The 23,024-nt window shown below is 47.1% G+C and overlaps 1 protein-coding gene across 2 annotated transcripts in view; it reads left to right on the top strand.

The window, feature by feature from the left end:
* Nucleotides 1-228: 228 nt before the first annotated feature.
* Nucleotides 229-23,024, top strand: part of NAB2 (NGFI-A binding protein 2) — a 110,746-nt gene continuing 87,950 nt past the window's right edge. Inside the window, exon 1 of one of the 2 annotated variants that reach the window (XM_063952437.1) lies at nucleotides 229-652. In XM_063952437.1, coding sequence (XP_063808507.1) covers nucleotides 600-652 — 53 coding nt within the window. In that variant the 5' untranslated portion in view covers nucleotides 229-599. Of the gene's footprint in view, nucleotides 657-23,024 lie in introns of both variants that reach the window. The other variant, XM_063952438.1, reaches the window with a different exon arrangement.

Below are 23,024 nucleotides of genomic sequence, written 5' to 3'. Positions count from 1 at the left end.
CATGGGTTCATCACAATAAATCAGGCAGAAAGTTGGGCTCTGTGACTGAAGCATTTTATTTAGCAAAGCATAAAGTCTGTAGAAATACAGTAAACACATCATGTTGTTTGTCATGGAGTTAATCATGTTAGTGTGGAAATGGATATTTGATGGTCAAGCTTGCTCCAGTATTGCATTGCTATGATAGAAGCTTTTGATTTGGCCCTTCCCCCAGCCCTCCTACACAACCCTGACATACAGAGAAAGAGGCTTATTGCAATGTGTATGTGGGTGGAAATCAGCAGCAACAGCTCACAGACCTGAGGCAAGGGAAGCCCACAGAAAATCAGCAAATGAGCTAGACAGAGAGGAAGAGGGACATGAGAGAGGCGGATAGATTGTAGACACTGGCTACAGGAATAGACAGAGAGCAGGGAGACCAGGATATAGCAGGACACAGATTATGGCAAAGAATCAATTTAATTTATAGATCAGAACCAAAGAGATATAACATAGTACAATAATACAGCAGCTGAATCATTTGTACATTTTCCTGAGAAAGTTTCTGTTCCACACTTCTGGGGATACTGTGCCTGTACTATACAAAATAACCCCACTACATGGCGGAGAGGGCTGGCAGATCAGACGACCTGAAGAGGGCATCCAAAGCAAGGCAAGTAAGTTAGCAAACGTGAATAGATGTACACTGTTACTTACTGGATATCTGCAAAGCCTGCTGTGTTATTATAGACATTGTCACTTCTTGAGTATCGGGTGTTTGCTATATTTAAATGTTTTTCCATTATAGTAATGGCATTTTCACTGTGTTTAGTGTATTTAGCAGTTCAGTTCAAACATTAGAGTTACTGTACTTTCTAGTTCTTGTTGTTTTTGTTCCATTATTTAACTTTATTTGCCTTTAAGCTCATTGTTATGTGATGCACATTTTTCTTTTGGTTTTATCTTGTGTTTTTCTGACTGTTATTGAAATTAAGTTGTGCAAGTGTGGTGACTTCTATGCCTTACATTTTACCAGCTTTGTAGGTAAACATGGAACTCAATAACTATGAATTTAATAGGGTAGAACCCTATCCGTAATAGGCCAGGTACTCCTCTCTGGCAATATGCAAACAAATCTGCAAGTAATGGAGAACGGGTGTACTACGGTATGCCGGCGCTCGGGATCCCGGCAGCCAGGATTCCAGCGCCGGGGACCTAACCGCCGGTATACCAGCAGCGGGGCGAGCCCAAAAGAGCCCCTTGCGGGCTCGCTGTGGGCACGGTGGTGCACCACTCGCGCCACGCTATTTATTTTCCCTCCAGGGGTGTTGTGGACATCCCAAGAGGAAAAATAGTTGTCGGTATGCCAGCTGCCGGGATCCCGACAGCCGGTATATCAAGTGCCACCCATGGAGAACATTCCAATATTTTGATCTATTTATTTTTACACAACATCACTTGCCACATGTTGCATTGTGCAGTTAGAGGATCAGTATGACACAGGTGACTATATTTTGGCATCAGGGTATCATCTGACACCACTGAAATATTAGGGAATATTTATCAAAGCTGGGAGAGTGATAAAGAAGAGAGACTTAAAGTAATAACTTAATCCAGTGATACTGGCGTATATGTCCAGTGGTACTGCCATATAAATCCAGTCCAGTGATACTGCCGTATATGTCCAGTGGTACTGCCGTATAAATCCAGTCCAGTGATACTGCTGTATAAGTTCAGTGGTACTGCCATATATGTCCAGTGGTACTGTAGTATGAATCCAGTGATACGGCCAGTCCATTGATACTGCCGTATAAGTCCAGTGATACTGCCGTATATGTCCAGTGGTACTGCCGTATATGTCCAGTCCAGTGATACTGCTGTATAAGTTCAGTGGTACTGCCATATATGTCCAGTGGTACTGTAGTATGAATCCAGTGATACTGCCATATATGTGCTGTGGTACTACCGCTATAAATCTAGTCCAGTGATACTGCCGTATATGGGGGTAATTCCAAGTTGATCGCAGCAGGAATTTTGTTAGCAGTTGGGCAAAACTATGTGCACCTGCAGGGGAGGCAGATTTAACATGTGCAGAGAGAGTTAGATTTGGGTGTGGTGTGTTCAATCTGCAATCTAATTTGCAGTGTAAAAATAAAGCAGCCAGTATTTACCCTGCACGGAAATAAAATAACCCACCCAAATCTAACTCTTTCTGCAGTGCACATGGTTTTGCCCAACTGCAAAAAAAATTCCTGCTGCGATCAACTTGGAATTACCCCCTATGTCCAGTGGTACTGCCGTAAAAAATGCAGTGAAACTGCCATATAAATCCAGTGGTACTGCCGCATAAGTCCAGTGGTACTGCCGCATAAGTCCAGTGGTACTGCCGCATAAGTCCAGTGGTACTCCTCCCGTATATGTCCAGTGGTACTCCTCCCGTATATGTCCAGTGATACTCCTCCCGTATATGTCCAGTGATACTCCTCCCGTATATGTCCAGTGATACTCCTCCCGTATATGTCCAGTGATACTCCTCCCGTATATGTCCAGTGATACTCCTCCCATATATGTCCAGTGATACTCCTCCCGTATATATCCAGTGATACTCCTCCCGTATATATCCAGTGATACTCCTCCCGTATATGTCCAGTGATACTCCTCCCGTATATGTCCAGTGGTACTGGCATATAAATCGAGTCCAGTGATACTGCCGTATATGTCAAGTAGTACTGCCGTATATGTCCAGTGGTACTGCCGTATAAATCCAGTCCAGTGATACTGCTGTATATGTCCAGTAGTACTGCCGTATAAATCCAGTGGTACTGCCGTATAAATCCAGTCCAGTGGCACTGCCATATATGTCCAGTGGTGCTGCCGTAAAAGTCCAGTGATACTGCTGTACAAATCCAGTGGTTCTGCCGTATAAATCAAGTCCAGTGGTACTGCCGTATATATGTCCAGTGGTACTGCCGTATATATGTCCAGTGGTACTGCCGTATATATGTCCAGTGGTACTGCCGTATATATGTCCAGTGGTACTGCCGTATATATGTCCAGTGGTACTGCCGTATATGTCCAGTGGCACTGCCATATATGTCCAGTGGTGCTGCCGTTTATGTCCAGTGGTACTACCGTAAAAATCCAGTGGTTCTGCCGTATAAATCAAGTTCAGTGGTACTGCCATATATGTCCAGTGGTACTGTAGTATGAATCCAGTGTGTCACGTCTAGCAGAGTTTGAGGATCCGGCAGCTAAGATTTGCCCGAGGAGGTAGCAGGCTGTGAATGAACCAGATGAGGGGGCTGGATATAGTTCCTTCGCATGGTACACGGAGCAATGAAGAACGTAGGCGGGGTTTGAGAGTCAATGGAAAGTATTTACTATGTACAGGGCTGAGGTAGAGAACCGAGACTGGAGCACGATGGTTAAGACGTGGCTGGAGGCAAAGAACTGTGGACTGTGATTTGAAAGACGAGACTGTAGATCATAGGTTCTCAAACTCGGTCCTCGGGGGCCCACACAGTGCATGTTTTGCAGGTTTCCTCACAGATTCGCAAGTGAAATAATTAGCTCCACCTGTGGACCTTTAAAAATGTGTCAGTGAGTAATTAATACACCTGTGCACCTGCTGGGTTACCTGCAAAACATGCACTGTGTGGGCTCCCGAGGACCGAGTTTGAGAACCTATGCTGTAGATGATGAACTGTGGAACTGTGGATGATGGTTGAAGACGTGGCTGGAGATAAGGACTGTGGAATGTGGTTTGGAAAATGGGGCTGAAGATAATCTGCAGGCGGTGGTCGGTGGTACAAAGGCGTGGCTGGTGAAGGAGATCTGTGGAGTGTGGCTTGAAAGACGAGGCAGAAGACCCGGGGCCGACTGTGCCCAAAGAGTCTTACTGGACCGGGTTTTCCAGGGGCGCTTCCACAGGCAGTAGCAGGGTAGGAATGGCAGGGCTGCAGCAGCAACAGAGAACCGACCAAGCAGGATCAGGAGGAACCAGAATACAGCCGGAATCCTGGGAGCACAGGCTAAAGCACCTACAACAGGGTTGTAACTTGAAGCACTGGCATCCCTGTCCTAAACCAGCCCCCTTTTATAGGGAGAGCTTCCCTGGATTGGCTGGAAGAGACAGGAAACAGGAACTATGCTCAAAACTTGGTCTCCAACATGGCGGCGCCCAGTAATGCAGACCTTTTTGCAAAGCCACATTGCTCACTGCCCCTGGTCTCCTAGCAATGGCTCAGCAAGAGCGACCCACTGTAGCAACGTCCCGCCGCCACGAGCGGACCCCCTCACCGCCGCTACTGCTGCCCACGGATCTGGCGCAGCAGCCCACCTCCGCCGCTGCCCGCACATCGCCAAGGAAGCCAGCCCCGTGGCCCCAGCGTACCGGTAAGACTCCGGACGCTGACACAGTGATACTGCCATATATGTGCAGTGGTACTACCGTATAAATCTAGTCCAGTGATACTGCCGTATATGTCCAGTGGTACTGCCGTAAAAAATCCAGTGAAACCGCCATATAAATCCAGTGGTACCGCCGTATAAATCCAGTCCAGTAATACTGCCGTATATGTCCAGTGGTACTGCCGCATAAGTCCAGTGGTACTGCCGCATAAGTCCAGTGGTACTGACGCATAAGTCCAGTGGTACTGCCGCATAAGTCCAGTGGTACTCCTCCCGTATATGTCCAGTGGTACTCCTCCCGTATATGTCCAGTGATACTCCTCCCGTATATGTCCAGTGATACTCCTCCCGTATATGTCCAGTGATACTCCTCCCGTATATGTCCAGTGATACTCCTCCCGTATATATCCAGTGATACTCCTCCCGTATATGTCCAGTGATACTCCTCCCGTATATATCCAGTGATACTCCTCCCGTATATATCCAGTGATACTCCTCCCGTATATGTCCAGTGATACTCCTCCCGTATATGTCCAGTGGTACTGCCGCATAAGTCCAGTGGTACTGCCGCATAAGTCCAGTGATACTCCTCCCGCATAAGTCCAGTGATACTCCTCCCGTATATGTCCAGTGATACTCCTCCCGTATATATGTCCAGTGATACTCTCGTATATGTCCAGTGGTACTGGCATATAAATCGAGTCCAGTGATACTGCCGTATATGTCCAGTGATACTGCCGTATATGTCCAGTGGCAGTGATACTGCCGTATATGTCCAGTGATACTGCCGTATATGTCCAGTGGTACTGCCGTATATGTCCAGTGGTACTGCCGTATATGTCCAGTGGTACTGCCGTATATGTCCAGTGGTACTGCCGTATATATCCAGTGATACTGCCGTATATGTCCAGTGGTACTGCCATATAAATCCAGTCCAGTGATACTGCTGTATATGTCCAGTGGTACTGCCGTATAAATCCAGTGGTACTGCCGTATAAAGCCAGTCCAGTGGCACTGCCATATATGTCCAGTGGTGCTGCCGTTTATGTCCAGTGGTACTACCGTAAAAATCCAGTGATACTGCTGTACAAATCCAGTGGTTCTGCCGTATAAATCAAGTCCAGTGGTACTGCCGTATATGTCCAGTGGTACTGCCATATATGTCCAGTGGTACTGCCGTATATGTCCAGTGGTACTGCCGTATATGTCCAGTGGTACTGCCGTATATGTCCAGTGGTACTGCCGTATATGTCCAGTGGTACTGCCGTATATGTCCAGTGATACTGCCGTATATGTCCAGTGATACTGCCGTATATGTCCAGTGATACTGCCGTATATGTCCAGTGATACTGCCGTATATGTCCAGTGGTACTACCGTATAAATCCAGTGATACTGCTGTATATGTCCAGTGGTACTGCTGTATATGTTCAGTCCAGTGGTACTGCCATATAAATCCAGTGATACTGCTGTATATGTCCAGTCCAGTGATACTGCCGTATAAATCCAGTGATACTGCCATATAAGTCCAGTGGTACTGCTGTATAAATCCAGTCCAGTGGTACTGCTGTATAAATCCAGTCCAGTTGTACTGCCGTATATGTCCAGTGGTGCTGCCGTATAAATCCAGTCCAGTGATACTGCCGTATAAATCCAGTCCAGTGATACTGCTGTATATGTCCAGTGATATTGCCGTATAAATCCAGTGATACTGCTGTATATGTCCAGTGGTACTGCCGTATAAATCTAGTCCAGTGATACTGCAGTATATGTCCAGTGATATTGCCGTATAACTCCAGTGATACTGCTGTATATGTCCAGTGGTACTGCCGTATAAATATAGTCCAGTGATACTGCCGTATATGTCCAGTGATACTGCCGTATATGTCCAGTGATACTGCCGTATATGTCCAGTGATACTGCCGTATATGTCCAGTGGTACTGGCGTATAAATCCAGTGATACTGCCGTATAAGTCCAGTCCAGTGGTGCTGCCATATGCTGTATATTTACTCCAAATAAAGGGGTTATTAATATTTAATCCAAATAATTTTTACAGGGTTTGCCCTGTGTGGTGTAGAGGTACGCTTTCCTGTGCTGCATTTTGTTATATAACTCCAGAAAAATAATGGAGAACAAAAATTTGGAAGATAAAATAGGGAAAGATCAAGAACAACTTCCTCCTACTGCTGCTGCTGCTGCCGGTGCTGTTGTTGCTGCTGGGAGTCGATCGTCATCCAAGAGGGGAAGTCGGAAGACCACTTGTACTTCTTCAACTAAGCAATTGACTGTCCAACAGTCCTTTGCGAGGAAGATGAAATATGACAGCAGTCATCCTGTTGCAAAGCAGATAACTGAGGCCTTGACAGCTATGTTGGTGTTAGACGTGCGTCTGGTATCCACCATTAGTGCAGTGGGACTGCAGTGCCAACCCTTGATGGGCCAGGTGTTTGTGCCGCACACTTGTGTCGCTTAGTTTAGTCATACAGCTACCTTATTGCACCTCTTTTACGTCTTTGCATGATGTGCTGTTTGGGGACTAGTTTTTTATTAAGTGCCATCCTGTCTGCCACTGCAGTGCCACTCCTAGATGGGCCAGGTGTTTGTGCCGCACACTTGTGTCGCTTAGCTTAGTCATACAGCTACCTTGGTGCAACTTTTAGGCCTAAAAACAATATTGTGAGGTGTTCAGAATAGACTGGAAATTAGTGGAAATTAATGTTATTGAAGTTAATAATACCGTAGGATCAAAATTACCCCCAAATTCTGTGATTTTAGCAATTTTTATGTTTTTTTCCAAAAATCATCCAGATCCAAAACCAAAACACGAAGGGGCGGTTTTGGCAAAACCAACCCAAAACCAATACACGAGCGGGGAATTAGAACCAAAACTAAAACACAAAACACGAAAAGTGCCCGCCGCACATCTCTAGTTGTTAGTTATATTTCTCTATCGTCCTAAGTGGATGCTGGGGTTCCTGAAAGGACCATGGGGAATAGCGGCTCCGCAGGAGACAGGGCACAAAAAAGTAAAGCTTTTACCAGATCAGGTGGTGTGCACTGGCTCCTCCCCCTATGACCCTCCTCCAGACTCCAGTTAGATTTTGTGCCCGAACGAGAAGGGTGCAATCTAGGTGGCTCTCCTAAAGAGCTGCTTAGAGAAAGTTTAGCTTAGGTTTTTTACTTTACAGTGAGTCCTGCTGGCAACAGGATCACTGCAACGAGGGACTTAGGGGAGAAGTAGTGAACTCACCTGCGTGCAGAGTGGATTTGCTGCTTGGCTACTGGACACTAGCTCCAGAGGGACGATCACAGGTACAGCCTGGATGGTCACCGGAGCCGCGCCGCCGGCCCCCTTGCAGACGCTGAAGAGAGAAGAGGTCCAAAATCGGCGGCTGAAGACTCCTGAGTCTTCATAAAGGTAGCGCACAGCACTGCAGCTGTGCGCCATTTTCCTCTCAGCACACTTCACACAACAGTCACTGAGGGTGCAGAGCGCTGGGGGGGGCGCTCTGAGAGGCAAATAAAAACCTTATTAGAGGCAAAAAATACCTCACATATAGCCCACAGAGGCTATATGGAGATATTTAACCCCTGCCTAACTTCAAAAATAGCGGGAGACGAGCCCGCCGTAAAAGGGGCGGGGCCTATCTCCTCAGCACACAGCGCCATTTTCTCTCACAGAAAAGCTGGAGAGAAGGCTCCCAGGCTCTCCCCTGCACTGCACTACAGAAACAGGGTTAAAACAGAGAGGGGGGGCACTGATTTTGGCGATATTGTATATATATAAAAGATGCTATAAGGGAGAAACACTTATATAAGGTTGTCCCTATATAATTATAGCGTTTTTGGTGTGTGCTGGCAGACTCTCCCTCTGTCTCCCCAAAGGGCTAGTGGGTCCTGTCCTCTGTCAGAGCATTCCCGGTGTGTGTGCTGTGTGTCGGTACGTGTGTGTCGACATGTATGAGGACGATGTTGGTGAGGAGGCGGAGAAATTGCCTGTAATGGTGATGTCACTCTCTAGGGAGTCGACACCGGAATGGATGGCTTATTTAGAGAATTACGTGAGAATGTCAACACGCTGCAAGGTCGGTTGACGACATGAGACGGCCGACAATCTATTAGGACCGGTCCAGGCGTCTCAGAAACACCGTCAGGGGTTTTTAAAAAACGCCCATTTACCTCAGTCGGTCGACACAGACACAGACACGGACACTGAATACAGTGTCGACGGTGAATAAACAAACGTATTTCTCATTAGGGCCACACGTTAAGGGCAATGAAGGAGGTGTTACGTGTTTCTGATACTACAAGTACCACAAGAAAGGGTATTATGTGGGAGTGGAAAAAACTACCTGTAGTTTTTCCTGAATCAGATAAAATAAAATGAAGTGTGTGATGATGCGTAGGGTTACCCCGATAGCAAATATTGGCGTTATACCCTTTCCCGCCAGAAATTAGGGTACGTTGGGAAACACCCCTTAGGGTGATAAGGCGCTCACACGCTTATCAAGTGGCGTTACCGTCTCCAGATACGGCCGCCCTCAAGGAGCCAGCTGATAGGAAGCTGGAAAAATATCCTAAAAAGTATATACACACATACGGTGGTTATACTGCGACCAGCGATCGCCATCAGCCTGGAGATGCAGTGCTGGGTTGGCTTGGTCGGATTCCCTGACTGAAAATATTTTATTCATGTAGAGCATTTAATAGGATGCATTCTATATATATGTATGTGAGATGCACAGAGGGATATTTGCTCTCTGGCATCAAGATAAGTGCGTTGTCCATATCTCCCAGAAGATGTCAGGGACACGACAGTGGTCAGGTGATACAGATCCCATACGGCAGATGGAAGTATTGCTGTATAAAGGGAAGGAGTTATTTGGGGGTCGGTCCATCGGACCTGGGGACCACAGCAACAGCTGGGAAATCCAACCTTTTTTACCCCAAGTTACATCTCAGCTAAAAAAGACACCGTCTTTTCAGCCTCAATCTTTCCTTTCCCATGAGGGCATGCAGGCAAAAGGCCAGTCATATCTGCCCAGACATAGAGGTAAGGGAAGTAGACTGCAGCAGGCAGCCCTTTCCCAGGAAAAGAAGCCCTCCACCGCGTCTGCCAAGTCCTCAGCATGACGCTGGGGCCGTGCAAGCGGACTCAAGGTGGGGGGGTAGTCTCAAGAGTCTCAGGGCGCAGTGGGATCACTCGCAAGTTGACCCCTAGATCGTACGAGTATTATCCCAGGGGTAAAGATTGGAGAGTCGAGACATCTTCTCCTCGCAGGTTCCTGAAGTCTGCTTTACCAACGGCTCCCTCCGACAGGGAGGCAGCATTGGAAACAATTCACAAGCTGTATATCCAGCAGGTGATAATCAAAGTACCCCTCCTACGACAAGGAAAAGGGTATTATTTTTCCACACTATATTGTGGTACTGAAGCCAGACGGCTTGGTGACACATAGTCTAAATCTAAAATGTTTTGAACACTTACATAAAAGGTTCAAATCGAGATAAAGTCACTCAGAGCAGTGATAGCGAACCGGAAAAAAGGGGACTATATGGTGTCCCTGGACATCAAGGATTACCTCCATGTCCAAATTTTGTCCTTCTCATCAAGGGTACCTCTGGTTCGTGGTACAGAACTGTCAATATCAGTTTCAGACGATGCCGTTTGAATTATCCACGGCACCCCGGGCCTTTTTACCAAGGTAATGGCCGAAAAGATGTTTCTTCAAAGAAAAAAGGCATCTAAATTATCCCTTACTTGCACGACCTAAAAAGGGCAAGTTCCAGAGAACAGTTGGAGGTCGGAAGAGCACTATCTAAAGTAGTTCTTCGACGGCACGACTGGATTCTAAATATTCCAAGAATCGCAGCTGTTTTCCGACGATACGTCTGCTGTTCCTAGGGATGATTCTGGACACGGTTCAGAAAAAGGTTTTTCTTCCCGAGGAAAAAGCCAAGGAGTTATCCGACCTGTCAGGAACCTCCTAAAACCAGGAAAGGTGTCTGTACATCAATGCACAAGAGTCCTGGGAAAAATGGTGGCTTTTTACGAAGCAATTCCATTCGGCAGATTCCATGCAAGAATTTTCCAAAGGGATCTGTTGGACAAATGGTCAGGGTCGCATCCTCAGATGCACCTGCGAATAACCCTGTCGCCAAGGACAAGGGTATATCTTCTGTGGTGGTTGCAAAAGGCTCATCTATTGGAGGGCCGCAGATTCGGCATACAGGATTTGATCCTGGTGACCACGGACGCCAGCCTGAGAGGTTGGGGAGCAGTCACACAAGGAAGAAACTTCCAGGGGGTATGGACGAACCTGGAAAAGTCTCTTCACATAAACATTCTGGTACTAAGAGCAATCCAAAATGCTCTAAGCCAGGCGGAACCACTCCTGCAAGGAAAACCGGTGTTGATTCAGTCGGACAACATCACGGCGGTCGCCCATGTAAACAGACAGGGCGGCACAAGAAGCAGGAGTGCAATGGCAGAAGCTGCCAAGATTCTTCGCTGGGCGGAGAATCACGTAATAGCACTGTCAGCAGTGTTCTTCCCGGGCGTGGACAACTGGGAAGCAGACTTCCTCAGCAGACACGATATTCACCCGGGAGAGGGGGGTCTTCATCCAGAAGTCTTCCACATGCTAATAAACTGTTGGGAAAGACCAATGGTAGACATGATGGCGTCTCGCCTCAACAAGAAACTGGACAAGTATTGCGCCAGGTCAAGAGATCCACAGGCAATAGCTGTGGACGCACTGGTAACACCTTGGGTGTACAAATCAGTATATGTGTTTCCTCCTCTGCCTCTCATACCAAAGGTATTGAAGATTATACGGTGAGGAGGAGTAAGAACAATACTAGTGGCTCCGGATTGGCCAAGAAGGACTTGGTACCCGGAACTTCAAGAGTTGGTCACGGACGACCCGTGCCCTCTACTTCTGAGAAGGGACCTGCTACAACAGGGTCCCTGTCTCTTTCAAGACTTACCGCGGCTGCGTTTGACGGCATGGCGGTTGAACGCCAGATCCTAAAAGGGAAAGGCATTCCAGAAGAAGTCATTCCTACCTTGATTAAGGCAAGGAAGGAAGTCACCGCGAAACATTATCACCGCATTTGGCGAAAATATGTCGCGTGGTGCGAGGATCGGAGTGTTCCGACGGAGGAATTTCAACTGGGTCGTTTCCTACATTTCCTACAATCAGGATTGTCTATGGGTCTCAAATTGAGATCTATTAAGGTTCAAATTTCGGCCCTGTCAATATTCTTCCAAAAAGAATTGGCCTCAGTTCCTGAGGTACAGACTTTTGTTAAAGGAGTACTGCATATACAGCCTCCTGTGGTGCCTCCGGTGGCACCGTGGGATCTAAATGTAGTTTTAGATTTCCTCAAATCCCATTGGTTTGAACCATTGAAAAAGGTGGATTTTAAATATCTCACATGGAAAGTGACTATGTTACTGGCCCTGGCTTCCGCCAGGAGAGTATCTGAATTGGCGGCTTTATCTTATAAAAGCCCTTATCTAATCTTCCATTCGGATAGGGCAGAACTGAGGACTCGTCCGCATTTTCTCCCTAAGGTGGTATCAGCGTTTCACCTGAACCAACCTATTGTGGTGCCTGCGGCCACTGGCGACTTGGAGGACTCCAAGTTGTTGGACGTTGTCAGAGCCTTAAAAATATACATTTCAAGGACGGCTGAAGTCAGAAAATCTGACTCGCTGTTGATACTATATGCACCCAACAAGTTGGGTGCCCCTGCTTCTAAGCAGACGATTGCTCGTTGGATTTGTAACACAATTCAACTTGCTCATTCTGTGGCAGGCCTGCCACAGCCTAAATCTGTTAAGGCCCATTCCACAAGGAAGGTGGGCTCATCTTGGGCGGCTGCCCGAGGGGTCTCGGCATTACAATTCTGTCGAGCAGCTACGTGGTCGGGGGAAAACACGTTTGTAAAATTCTACAAATTTGATACCCTGGCAAAAGAGGACTTGGAATTCTCTCATTCGGTGCTGCAGAGTCATCCGCACTCTCCCGCCCGTTTGGGAGCTTTGGTATAATCCCCATGGTCCTTTCAGGAACCCCAGCATCCACTTAGGACGATAGAGAAAATAAGAATTTACTTACCGATAATTCTATTTCTCGGAGTCCGTAGTGGATGCTGGGCGCCCATCCCAAGTGCGGATTATCTGCTATACTGTACATAGTTATTGTTAACAAATTCGGGTTATATTGTTAAGGAGCCATCTTTAAGAGGCTCTTTCTGTTATCATACTGTTAACTGGGTTTAGATCACAAGTTGTACGGTGTGATTGGTGTGGCTGGTATGAGTCTTACCCGGGATTCAAATTGCCTCCCTTATTGTGTACGCTCGTCCGGGCACAGTACCTAACTGGAGTCTGGAGGAGGGTCATAGGGGGAGGAGCCAGTGCACACCACCTGATCTGGTAAAAGCTTTACTTTTTTGTGCCCTGTCTCCTGCGGAGCCGCTATTCCCCATGGTCCTTTCAGGAACCCCAGCATCCACTACGGACTCCGAGAAATAGAATTATCGGTAAGTAAATTCTTATTATATACATGTGTGTGTATATGTGTGTGTGTGTGTGTATATTTTATTATAATCAGGAGGCTTTAAGCCACAGCACTCATCTTTCTGCTGTGCCTGAGGTATGTGACCACATCATTTAAATAAAATAAAAAAGACAAGCTATACACTCACCTAACTACATTTCAAACTGTATTTCATTTCAATTCAGGGAACATTTGTTCCAAAGTATTGCAATAATTTGTCAAGGTGGTCACCTATATAAAAGTCTTCCCTTCTGGTCAGTCCCTGCACTGACACACAACAACTTGAGAATTGCTCTGCTGCTCTGTATCCTTTGCAGTATACATATACTGACCCCCCAACACACAGGAGGGAGAGAAGAGATACAGCAGAAAGACCAGAGCTGTCATCACCTTAATGCAGCAGGGCCAGATTAAGCCTTGGTGGGCCCGGGGCATTTAAGACAGGGGGACCCTGGTGGAAGGATGGGGAGGGGGTTAATTAGATTGTTCATACCTCCCATCATGACCCATTCCAGGAGGGACAAAATGCTGTCTACCTGGACTTCACACTTAATATATGATTGGTGTAACTTGTGTGGAACTATTCAATTGATAAGAAAAATGTTTCAACACAGGTGATTGCAATCATAAATGAAGATGGAAGTCCACGTAGAGAGCATTTGTCCCTCCTGGAATGGGTCATGTTGGGAGGTGTAGATTAAATTTAAACCAATGGTATATATTACATTTAAACTAAGTTTCATAATGCCTGTGTACTGTTTATAGCCCCACCTAATTGAGAGACAACTAATGTATAACATATATTGTAGTGGAACTAAGACAACTTAACCTTAAAATACACATAAAAAAATAAAATCTATAATTTATCTTGTCACATGCAAGAATAGCAGCAGCCTCTGTACTACTTACACACTGGGACAGGACTCTGTGTGTCTCTCCCTCTAGAACCTCAATAGATAACAGGTTACACAGGAATCAGACACCCAGGCGGCGAGAAGGAGAAAGCTAGGATCCCTGTGTCACTTGCAGCTCTCTCTACCCTCCTAACTCTCCTTTGTCGGAAAGCTCCATAGGTAGCTCATGACACCTGATACTCATGTGTCTCTGCCTGCACTGCATGTTGTCCTGCTCACATTCTGGCTACTTGGTTCTGCTGATGCATAAGAGACAAAGCTAGTGATGTCAGTGTGATCTGACTGGGGTGGCCCTGACAAAGTAGGGCCCTGCGACCTCCCCCTCCCTCCCCGGCTCTGGCCACAGCATGTTCTGCCGTGCACACTCATACCTCTCTGTTCAGACATGTTTGATGTCACATGACACGTCATACGGGCCAGCCCATGTGTAGTGGAGATTAACCTCAATTTGGAGAAGCAAAGCGGATCTTCTGCAGCTTCGCCGCAACAGACCTGCAGCACATAGTCTGTGCCAGAATGAAGCTTCCTTTAAATAGCGCAGTAATCGTTTTGAAATCTGTAGCGATAACATGTGGTATATTTCAAACTATTACCACGTTCTTTACAAAATAGACCCCTAAAACTATTATACAGTACATTACTGAGAAGAATGGTCTGTACTGTGACATTTACAGCATGTACTGGACAGTATATTGTGCCTTCCTAGATCTATGTGGCAGATATATAGCTGTGGACTGTAATTAAGCTACAGATGGAGCCCTCCTCATCTTTGCCTTTAATAGGAGTAACTGAGCCAGGGCAGTCGGACTTAATCCCCTGCTGTATTGTTCTCTCTGTATTGTATTGCAGCTGAGAACAATAGATGAAAGGCATATGCTAATATACCTTGGTGCACCTAGGCACAGCAGATAAGCCTAGATGAGCGTGGCTCCATCTGTACTGTATATAGATTAATCTTACCTCCCAACTGTCCCAAATAGTGGGACACTCCCGCTAATCGGACACTGTTCCGCTGTCCCTCCCACAGGCCGCAGTGTCCCGCAGGCGGGGGGGAGGGGGGGGGGGAGAGCTAGTGATCACCACTGCTCTGCAAAGCAGCCAGTGATCACTGAATAGATGCCCTGCGCATGCACGCGGCATCTATCAGTGCAGGGAGGGCTAGCTGGGGGCTGCCTAGCTGCTCAGGGAGCACTGGACATGCCCCCCAAATGACGAAAATGGGGATTGCAGCGCTAGGCCCACCCATGGCCACACACACTTATCCCAAGGTCACACCCCCTTTTTGGTCACGACTCCAACGCCGATAGTCCCGGTTCTACAGCCTCAAAAGTTGGGAGGTATAGATTAAGCCATAGTGTCCAAGCCCAGGGAATAGTAGCATAACTGTAAATATGACCTCTGTGGCGCAAGTACCTAGATAAAGGTAAATTTATTATTATTATTATTAATATTATTAGTATTATTATTAAAACAATACAGGGTACACAGAACTTAACATTACAGTAACTGAAAACGAAAACAGAGCACAGGTAACAATTAGCACCATAATTCTCAGTACACAATACAGCTGAGATGAAAGGAAGCAAAGGAGTAATGGGGTAGGCAGCCTTTGGAAGAGATAAACGGTTACGAGCAAGAGAAGATGTGGGTATAAACAGTACCTGTGTAGGAGAGAGCTGTAACTGAAGTGTGAGAGAAGAGGGCTGTGAGAACAGGATTGAACAGCTCCAATAAGTTTACAATCTAGGGCAGGGGCGGATTGGGAACAAAAAGCGGCCCTGGAAAAATTTGTACTAGTGGCCCCACATGGGCAGCACCAGAGGTGTAAGGTCTAGCCATGGGCCATGGCAGCAGCTCCCTCCCCCCAAGACTTTCCAGATAGTGGGCATGTCCAGCATCAAGGGGTAAGTTAAAAAGAAATAAAATTAAATATTATGAGCACATTATATGATACACCTTCAGAATTATGGAAACTATATAATTCTTTAGAAAGATATATTATTTTCTTGCTTATTACACCAACCGTATCCCAATCACTATTCACTCAATCTTATATGTTAGCCAAGCAGGCAGACAGAGCATACACTAGATCATCTGCAATCACAGGCTAAGTGGCAAAGTAATTTCTGCTGCGGGGTACACTGGGCTCCACAAGGAATGGACAATGGGGTGTAGAGTAGGATCTTGATCCAAGGCACCAACATGCTCAAAGCTTTGACTGTTCCCAGAATGCATAGCGCCGCCTCCTATATCACCCTGCCTCCCTGCACAGGATCTCAGTTTTGTAGTTGGTGCTGCAGTAGCAGGCACCAGGCAGCCCTAAGAAGAGCTTTTTTTCTGAGGAAAAAAGTGAAGACTTCAAGGGCAGCAGCAGTGTTACATGTCAGTGGACATTCACGGCTGCAGCTCCAGCTCTCCCCAGCGGCGCTGTACCCTCCCGAGCCCTGGTTGCCGGGTAACTACAGCAGGAGGCTCCGGTTTTCTTCTTGTCAGGCGCACAAGACGGGGGCTCTCCGGGATCGCGTGGCCGCGCTTCGGGAGGTGGTAAGTGGGTCCCGCTTGCGGGACCCGGTCTTTATCGCGATCCGGCTCGGTCAGTGGAAGGCGGGCCGCGCGCGCTGGCGGTGGACACTGTGGCAGTACAGGCGATCCCACTAGATCACCAAGGCATGGGACAGGTCAGGTTTTCTCTATAAACCGTTTTATTAGAGCCCGCAGTACCCGGTGGTTTTGCCAGCAGGGGGATAAAGCTTGGACCTGAAGCCCCTCCCCCAGCCCCAGGGCGCCATTTTCTGCAAATGTTCCCGCCCTGGAGCTGCATATCTGTCTTTCCCTCACTCACTGGCAGTGTCTGCGGCGCCATTATCCCTCAGCTCACTGTTCCTGGGAATGCTTGGGCAAATCCTCCTATGTAAAGCCGCCTGGTTGTCAGTGCTGTGACTTTACAAGACACTTAAGTATTCTACTTGCCTTTTTTAGTCAGTGTTAGTTAAGAAAGAGTGCACTTAGTCAGGGTTTCCTAGTACAATTACCCTGTGATATACATCCAGTTCTTACTGTGTACTGTTATATCTATTGTTATATAGCTTTGTAAGCTAGTCCAGTGCAGTATTATTGTTAGTAATAACTAGAGATGAGCGCCTGAAATTTTTCGGGTTTTGTGTTTTGGTTTTGGGTTCGGTTCCGCGGCCGTGTTTTGGGTTCGAACGCGTTTTGGCAAAACCTCACCGAATTTTTTTTGTCGGATTCGGGTGTGTTTTGGATTCGGGTGTTTTTTTCAAAAAACACTAAAAAACAGCTTAAATCATAGAATTTGGGGGTCATTTTGATCCCAAAGTATTATTAACCTCAAAAACCATAATTTACACTCATTTTCAGTCTATTCTGAATACCTCACACCTCACAATATTATTTTTAGTCCTAAAATTTGCACCGAGGTCGCTGTGTGAGTAAGATAAGCGACCCTAGTGGCCGACACAAACACCGGGCCCATCTAGGAGTGGCACTGCAGTGTCACGCAGGATGTCCCTTCCAAAAAACCCTCCCCAAACAGCACATGACGCAAAGAAAAAAAGAGGCGCAATGAGGTAGCTGTGTGAGTAAGATTAGCGACCCTAGTGGCCGACACAAACACCGGGCCCATCTAGGAGTGGCACTGCAGTGTCACGCAGGATGGCCCTTCCAAAAAACCCTCCCCAAACAGCACATGACGCAAAGAAAAAAAGAGGCGCAATGAGGTAGCTGTGTGAGTAAGATTAGCGACCCTAGTGGCCGACACAAACACCGGGCCCATCTAGGAGTGGCACTGCAGTGTCACGCAGGATGTCCCTTCCAAAAAACCCTCCCCAAACAGCACATGACGCAAAGAAAAAAAGAGGCGCAATGAGGTAGCTGTGTGAGTAAGATTAGCGACCCTAGTGGCCGACACAAACACCGGGCCCATCTAGGAGTGGCACTGCAGTGTCACGCAGGATGTCCCTTCCAAAAAACCCTCCCCAAACAGCACATGACGCAAAGAAAAAAAGAGGCGCAATGAGGTAGCTGACTGTGTGAGTAAGATTAGCGACCCTAGTGGCCGACACAAACACCGGGCCCATCTAGGAGTGGCACTGCAGTGTCACGCAGGATGTCCCTTCCAAAAAACCCTCCCCAATCAGCACATGATGCAAAGAAAAAGAAAAGAAAAAAGAGGTGCAAGATGGAATTGTCCTTGGGCCCTCCCACCCACCCTTATGTTGTATAAACAAAACAGGACATGCACACTTTAACCAACCCATCATTTCAGTGACAGGGTCTGCCACACGACTGTGACTGATATGACGGGTTGGTTTGGACCCCCCCAAAAAAGAAGCAATTAATCTCTCCTTGCACAAACTGGCTCTACAGAGGCAAGATGTCCACCTCATCTTCACCCTCCGATATATCACCGTGTACATCCCCCTCCTCACAGATTATCAATTCGTCCCCACTGGAATCCACCATCTCAGCTCCCTGTGTACTTTGTGGAGGCAATTGCTGCTGGTCAATGTCTCCGCGGAGGAATTGATTATAATTCATTTTAATGAACATCATCTTCTCCACATTTTCTGGATGTAACCTCGTACGCCGATTGCTGACAAGGTGAGCGGCGGCACTAAACACTCTTTCGGAGTACACACTTGTGGGAGGGCAACTTAGGTAGAATAAAGCCAGTTTGTGCAAGGGCCTCCAAATTGCCTCTTTTTCCTGCCAGTATAAGTACGGACTGTGTGACGTGCCTACTTGGATGCGGTCACTCATATAATCCTCCACCATTCTATCAATGTTGAGAGAATCATATGCAGTGACAGTAGACGACATGTCCGTAATCGTTGTCAGGTCCTTCAGTCCGGACCAGATGTCAGCATCAGCAGTCGCTCCAGACTGCCCTGCATCACCGCCAGCGGGTGGGCTCGGAATTCTGAGCCTTTTCCTCGCACCCCCAGTTGCGGGAGAATGTGAAGGAGGAGATGTTGACAGGTCGCGTTCCGCTTGACTTGACAATTTTGTCACCAGCAGGTCTTTCAACCCCAGCAGACTTGTGTCTGCCGGAAAGAGAGATCCAAGGTAGGCTTTAAATCTAGGATCGAGCACGGTGGCCAAAATGTAGTGCTCTGATTTCAACAGATTGACCACCCGTGAATCCTTGTTAAGCGAATTAAGGGCTGCATCCACAAGTCCCACATGCCTAGCGGAATCGCTCCCTTTTAGCTCCTTCTTCAATGCCTCCAGCTTCTTCTGCAAAAGCCTGATGAGGGGAATGACCTGACTCAGGCTGGCAGTGTCTGAACTGACTTCACGTGTGGCAAGTTCAAAGGGCATCAGAACCTTGCACAACGTTGAAATCATTCTCCACTGCACTTGAGACAGGTGCATTCCACCTCCTATATCGTGCTCAATTGTATAGGCTTGAATGGCCTTTTGCTGCTCCTCCAACCTCTGAAGCATATAGAGGGTTGAATTCCACCTCGTTACCACTTCTTGCTTCAGATGATGGCAGGGCAGGTTCAGTAGTTTTTGGTGGTGCTCCAGTCTTCTGTACGTGGTGCCTGTACGCCGAAAGTGTCCCGCAATTTTTCTGGCCACCGACAGCATCTCTTGCACGCCCCTGTCGTTTTTTAAAAAATTCTGCACCACCAAATTCAAGGTATGTGCAAAACATGGGACGTGCTGGAATTTGCCCATATTTAATGCACACACAATATTGCTGGCGTTGTCCGATGCCACAAATCCACAGGAGAGTCCAATTGGGGTAAGCCATTCCGCGATGATCTTCCTCAGTTACCGTAAGAGGTTTTCAGCTGTGTGCGTATTCTGGAAAGCGGTGATACAAAGCGTAGCCTGCCTAGGAAAGAGTTGGCGTTTGCGAGATGCTGCTACTGGTGCCGCCGCTGCTGTTCTTGCGGCGGGAGTCCATACATCTACCCAGTGGGCTGTCACAGTCATATAGTCCTGACCCTGCCCTGCTCCACTTGTCCACATGTCCGTGGTTAAGTGGACATTGGGTACAACTGCATTTTTTAGGACACTGGTGAGTCTTTTTCTGACGTCCGTGTACATTCTCGGTATCGCCTGCCTAGAGAAGTGGAACCTAGATGGTATTTGGTAACGGGGGCACACTGCCTCAATAAATTGTCTAGTTCCCTGTGAACTAACGGCGGATACCGGACGCACGTCTAACACCAACATAGTTGTCAAGGCCTCAGTTATCCGCTTTGCAGTAGGATGACTGCTGTGATATTTCATCTTCCTCGCAAAGGACTGTTGAACAGTCAATTGCTTACTGGAAGTAGTACAAGTGGGCTTACGACTTCCCCTCTGGGATGACCATCGACTCCCAGCGGCAACAACAGCAGCGCCAGCAGCAGTAGGCGTTACACGCAAGGATGCATCGGAGGAATCCCAGGCAGGAGAGGACTCGTCAGAATTGCCAGTGACATGGCCTGCAGGACTATTGGCATTCCTGGGGAAGGAGGAAATTGACACTGAGGGAGTTGGTGGGGTGGTTTGCGTGAGCTTGGTTACAAGAGGAAGGGATTTACTGGTCAGTGGACTGCTTCCGCTGTCACCCAAAGTTTTTGAACTTGTCACTGACTTATTATGAATGCGCTGCAGGTGACGTATAAGGGAGGATGTTCCGAGGTGGTTAACGTCCTTACCCCTACTTATTACAGCTTGACAAAGGGAACACACGGCTTGACACCTGTTGTCCGCATTTCTGGTGAAATACCTCCACACCGAAGAGCTGATTTTTTTGGTATTTTCACCTGGCATGTCAACGGCCATATTCCTCCCACGGACAACAGGTGTCTCCCCGGGTGCCTGACTTAAACAAACCACCTCACCATCAGAATCCTCCTGGTCAATTTCCTCCCCAGCGCCAGCAACACCCATATCCTCCTCATCCTGGTGTACTTCAACACTGACATCTTCAATCTGACTATCAGGAACTGGACTGCGGGTGCTCCTTCCAGCACTTGCAGGGGGCGTGCAAATGGTGGAAGGCGCATGCTCTTCACGTCCAGTGTTGGGAAGGTCAGGCATCGCAACCGACACAATTGGACTCTCCTTGTGGATTTGGGATTTCGAAGAATGCACAGTTCTTTGCTGTGCTGCTTTTGCCAGCTTGAGTCTTTTCATTTTTCTAGCGAGAGGCTGAGTGCTTCCATCCTCATGTGAAGCTGAACCACTAGCCATGAACATAGGCCAGGGCCTCAGCCGTTCCTTGCCACTCCGTGTGGTAAATGGCATATTGGCAAGTTTACGCTTCTCCTCCGACAATTTTATTTTAGGTTTTGGAGTCCTTTTTTTACTGATATTTGGTGTTTTGGATTTGACATGCTCTGTACTATGACATTGGGCATCGGCCTTGGCAGACGACGTTGCTGGCATTTCATCGTCTCGGCCATGACTAGTGGCAGCAGCTTCAGCACGAGGTGGAAGTGGATCTTGATCTTTCCCTAATTTTGGAACCTCAACATTTTTGTTCTCCATATTTTAATAGGCACAACTAAAAGGCACCTCAGGTAAACAATGGAGATGGATGGATTGGATACTAGTATACAATTATGGACGGGCTGCCGAGTGCCGACACAGAGGTAGCCACAGCCGTGAACTACCGCACTGTACTGTGTCTGCTGCTAATATATAGACTGGTTGATAAAGAGATAGTATACTCGTAACTAGTATGTATGTATAAAGAAAGAAAAAAAAACCACGGTTAGGTGGTATATACAATTATGGACGGGCTGCCGAGTGCCGACACAGAGGTAGCCACAGCCGTGAACTACCGCACTGTACTGTGTCTGCTGCTAATATATAGACTGGTTGATAAAGAGATAGTATACTCGTAACTAGTATGTATGTATAAAGAAAGAAAAAAAAACCACGGTTAGGTGGTATATACAATTATGGACGGGCTGCCGAGTGCCGACACAGAGGTAGCCACAGCCGTGAACTACCGCACTGTACTGTGTCTGCTGCTAATATATAGACTGGTTGATAAAGAGATAGTATACTCGTAACTAGTATGTATGTATAAAGAAAGAAAAAAAAACCACGGTTAGGTGGTATATACAATTATGGACGGGCTGCCGAGTGCCGACACAGAGGTAGCCACAGCCGTGAACTACCGCACTGTACTGTGTCTGCTGCTAATATATAGACTGGTTGATAAAGAGATAGTATACTCGTAACTAGTATGTATGTATAAAGAAAGAAAAAAAAACCACGGTTAGGTGGTATATACAATTATGGACGGGCTGCCGAGTGCCGACACAGAGGTAGCCACAGCCGTGAACTACCGCACTGTACTGTGTCTGCTGCTAATATAGACTGGTTGATAAAGAGATAGTATACTCGTAACTAGTATGTATGTATAAAGAAAGAAAAAAAAACCACGGTTAGGTGGTATATACAATTATGGACGGGCTGCCGAGTGCCGACACAGAGGTAGCCACAGCCGTGAACTACCGCACTGTACTGTGTCTGCTGCTAATATAGACTGGTTGATAAAGAGATAGTATACTCGTAACTAGTATGACTATAAAGAAAGAAAAAAAAACCACGGTTAGGTGGTATATACAATTATGGACGGGCTGCCGAGTGCCGACACAGAGGTAGCCACAGCCGTGAACTACCGCACTGTACTGTGTCTGCTGCTAATATATAGACTGGTTGATAAAGAGATAGTATACTCGTAACTAGTATGTATGTATAAAGAAAGAAAAAAAAACCACGGTTAGGTGGTATATACAATTATGGACGGGCTGCCGAGTGCCGACACAGAGGTAGCCACAGCCGTGAACTACCGCACTGTACTGTGTCTGCTGCTAATATAGACTGGTTGATAAAGAGATAGTATACTCGTAACTAGTATGTATGTATAAAGAAAGAAAAAAAAACCACGGTTAGGTGGTATATACAATTATGGACGGGCTGCCGAGTGCCGACACAGAGGTAGCCACAGCCGTGAACTACCGCACTGTACTGTGTCTGCTGCTAATATATAGACTGGTTGATAAAGAGATAGTATACTCGTAACTAGTATGTATGTATAAAGAAAGAAAAAAAAATCACGGTTAGGTGGTATATACAATTATGGACGGGCTGCCGAGTGCCGACACAGAGGTAG

The sequence above is a fragment of the Pseudophryne corroboree genome, chromosome 2 (assembly GCF_028390025.1).
Source record: "Pseudophryne corroboree isolate aPseCor3 chromosome 2, aPseCor3.hap2, whole genome shotgun sequence".
Taxonomy (NCBI): domain Eukaryota; kingdom Metazoa; phylum Chordata; class Amphibia; order Anura; family Myobatrachidae; genus Pseudophryne; species Pseudophryne corroboree.
This window is presented reverse-complemented; position numbering and strand designations above follow the sequence as displayed.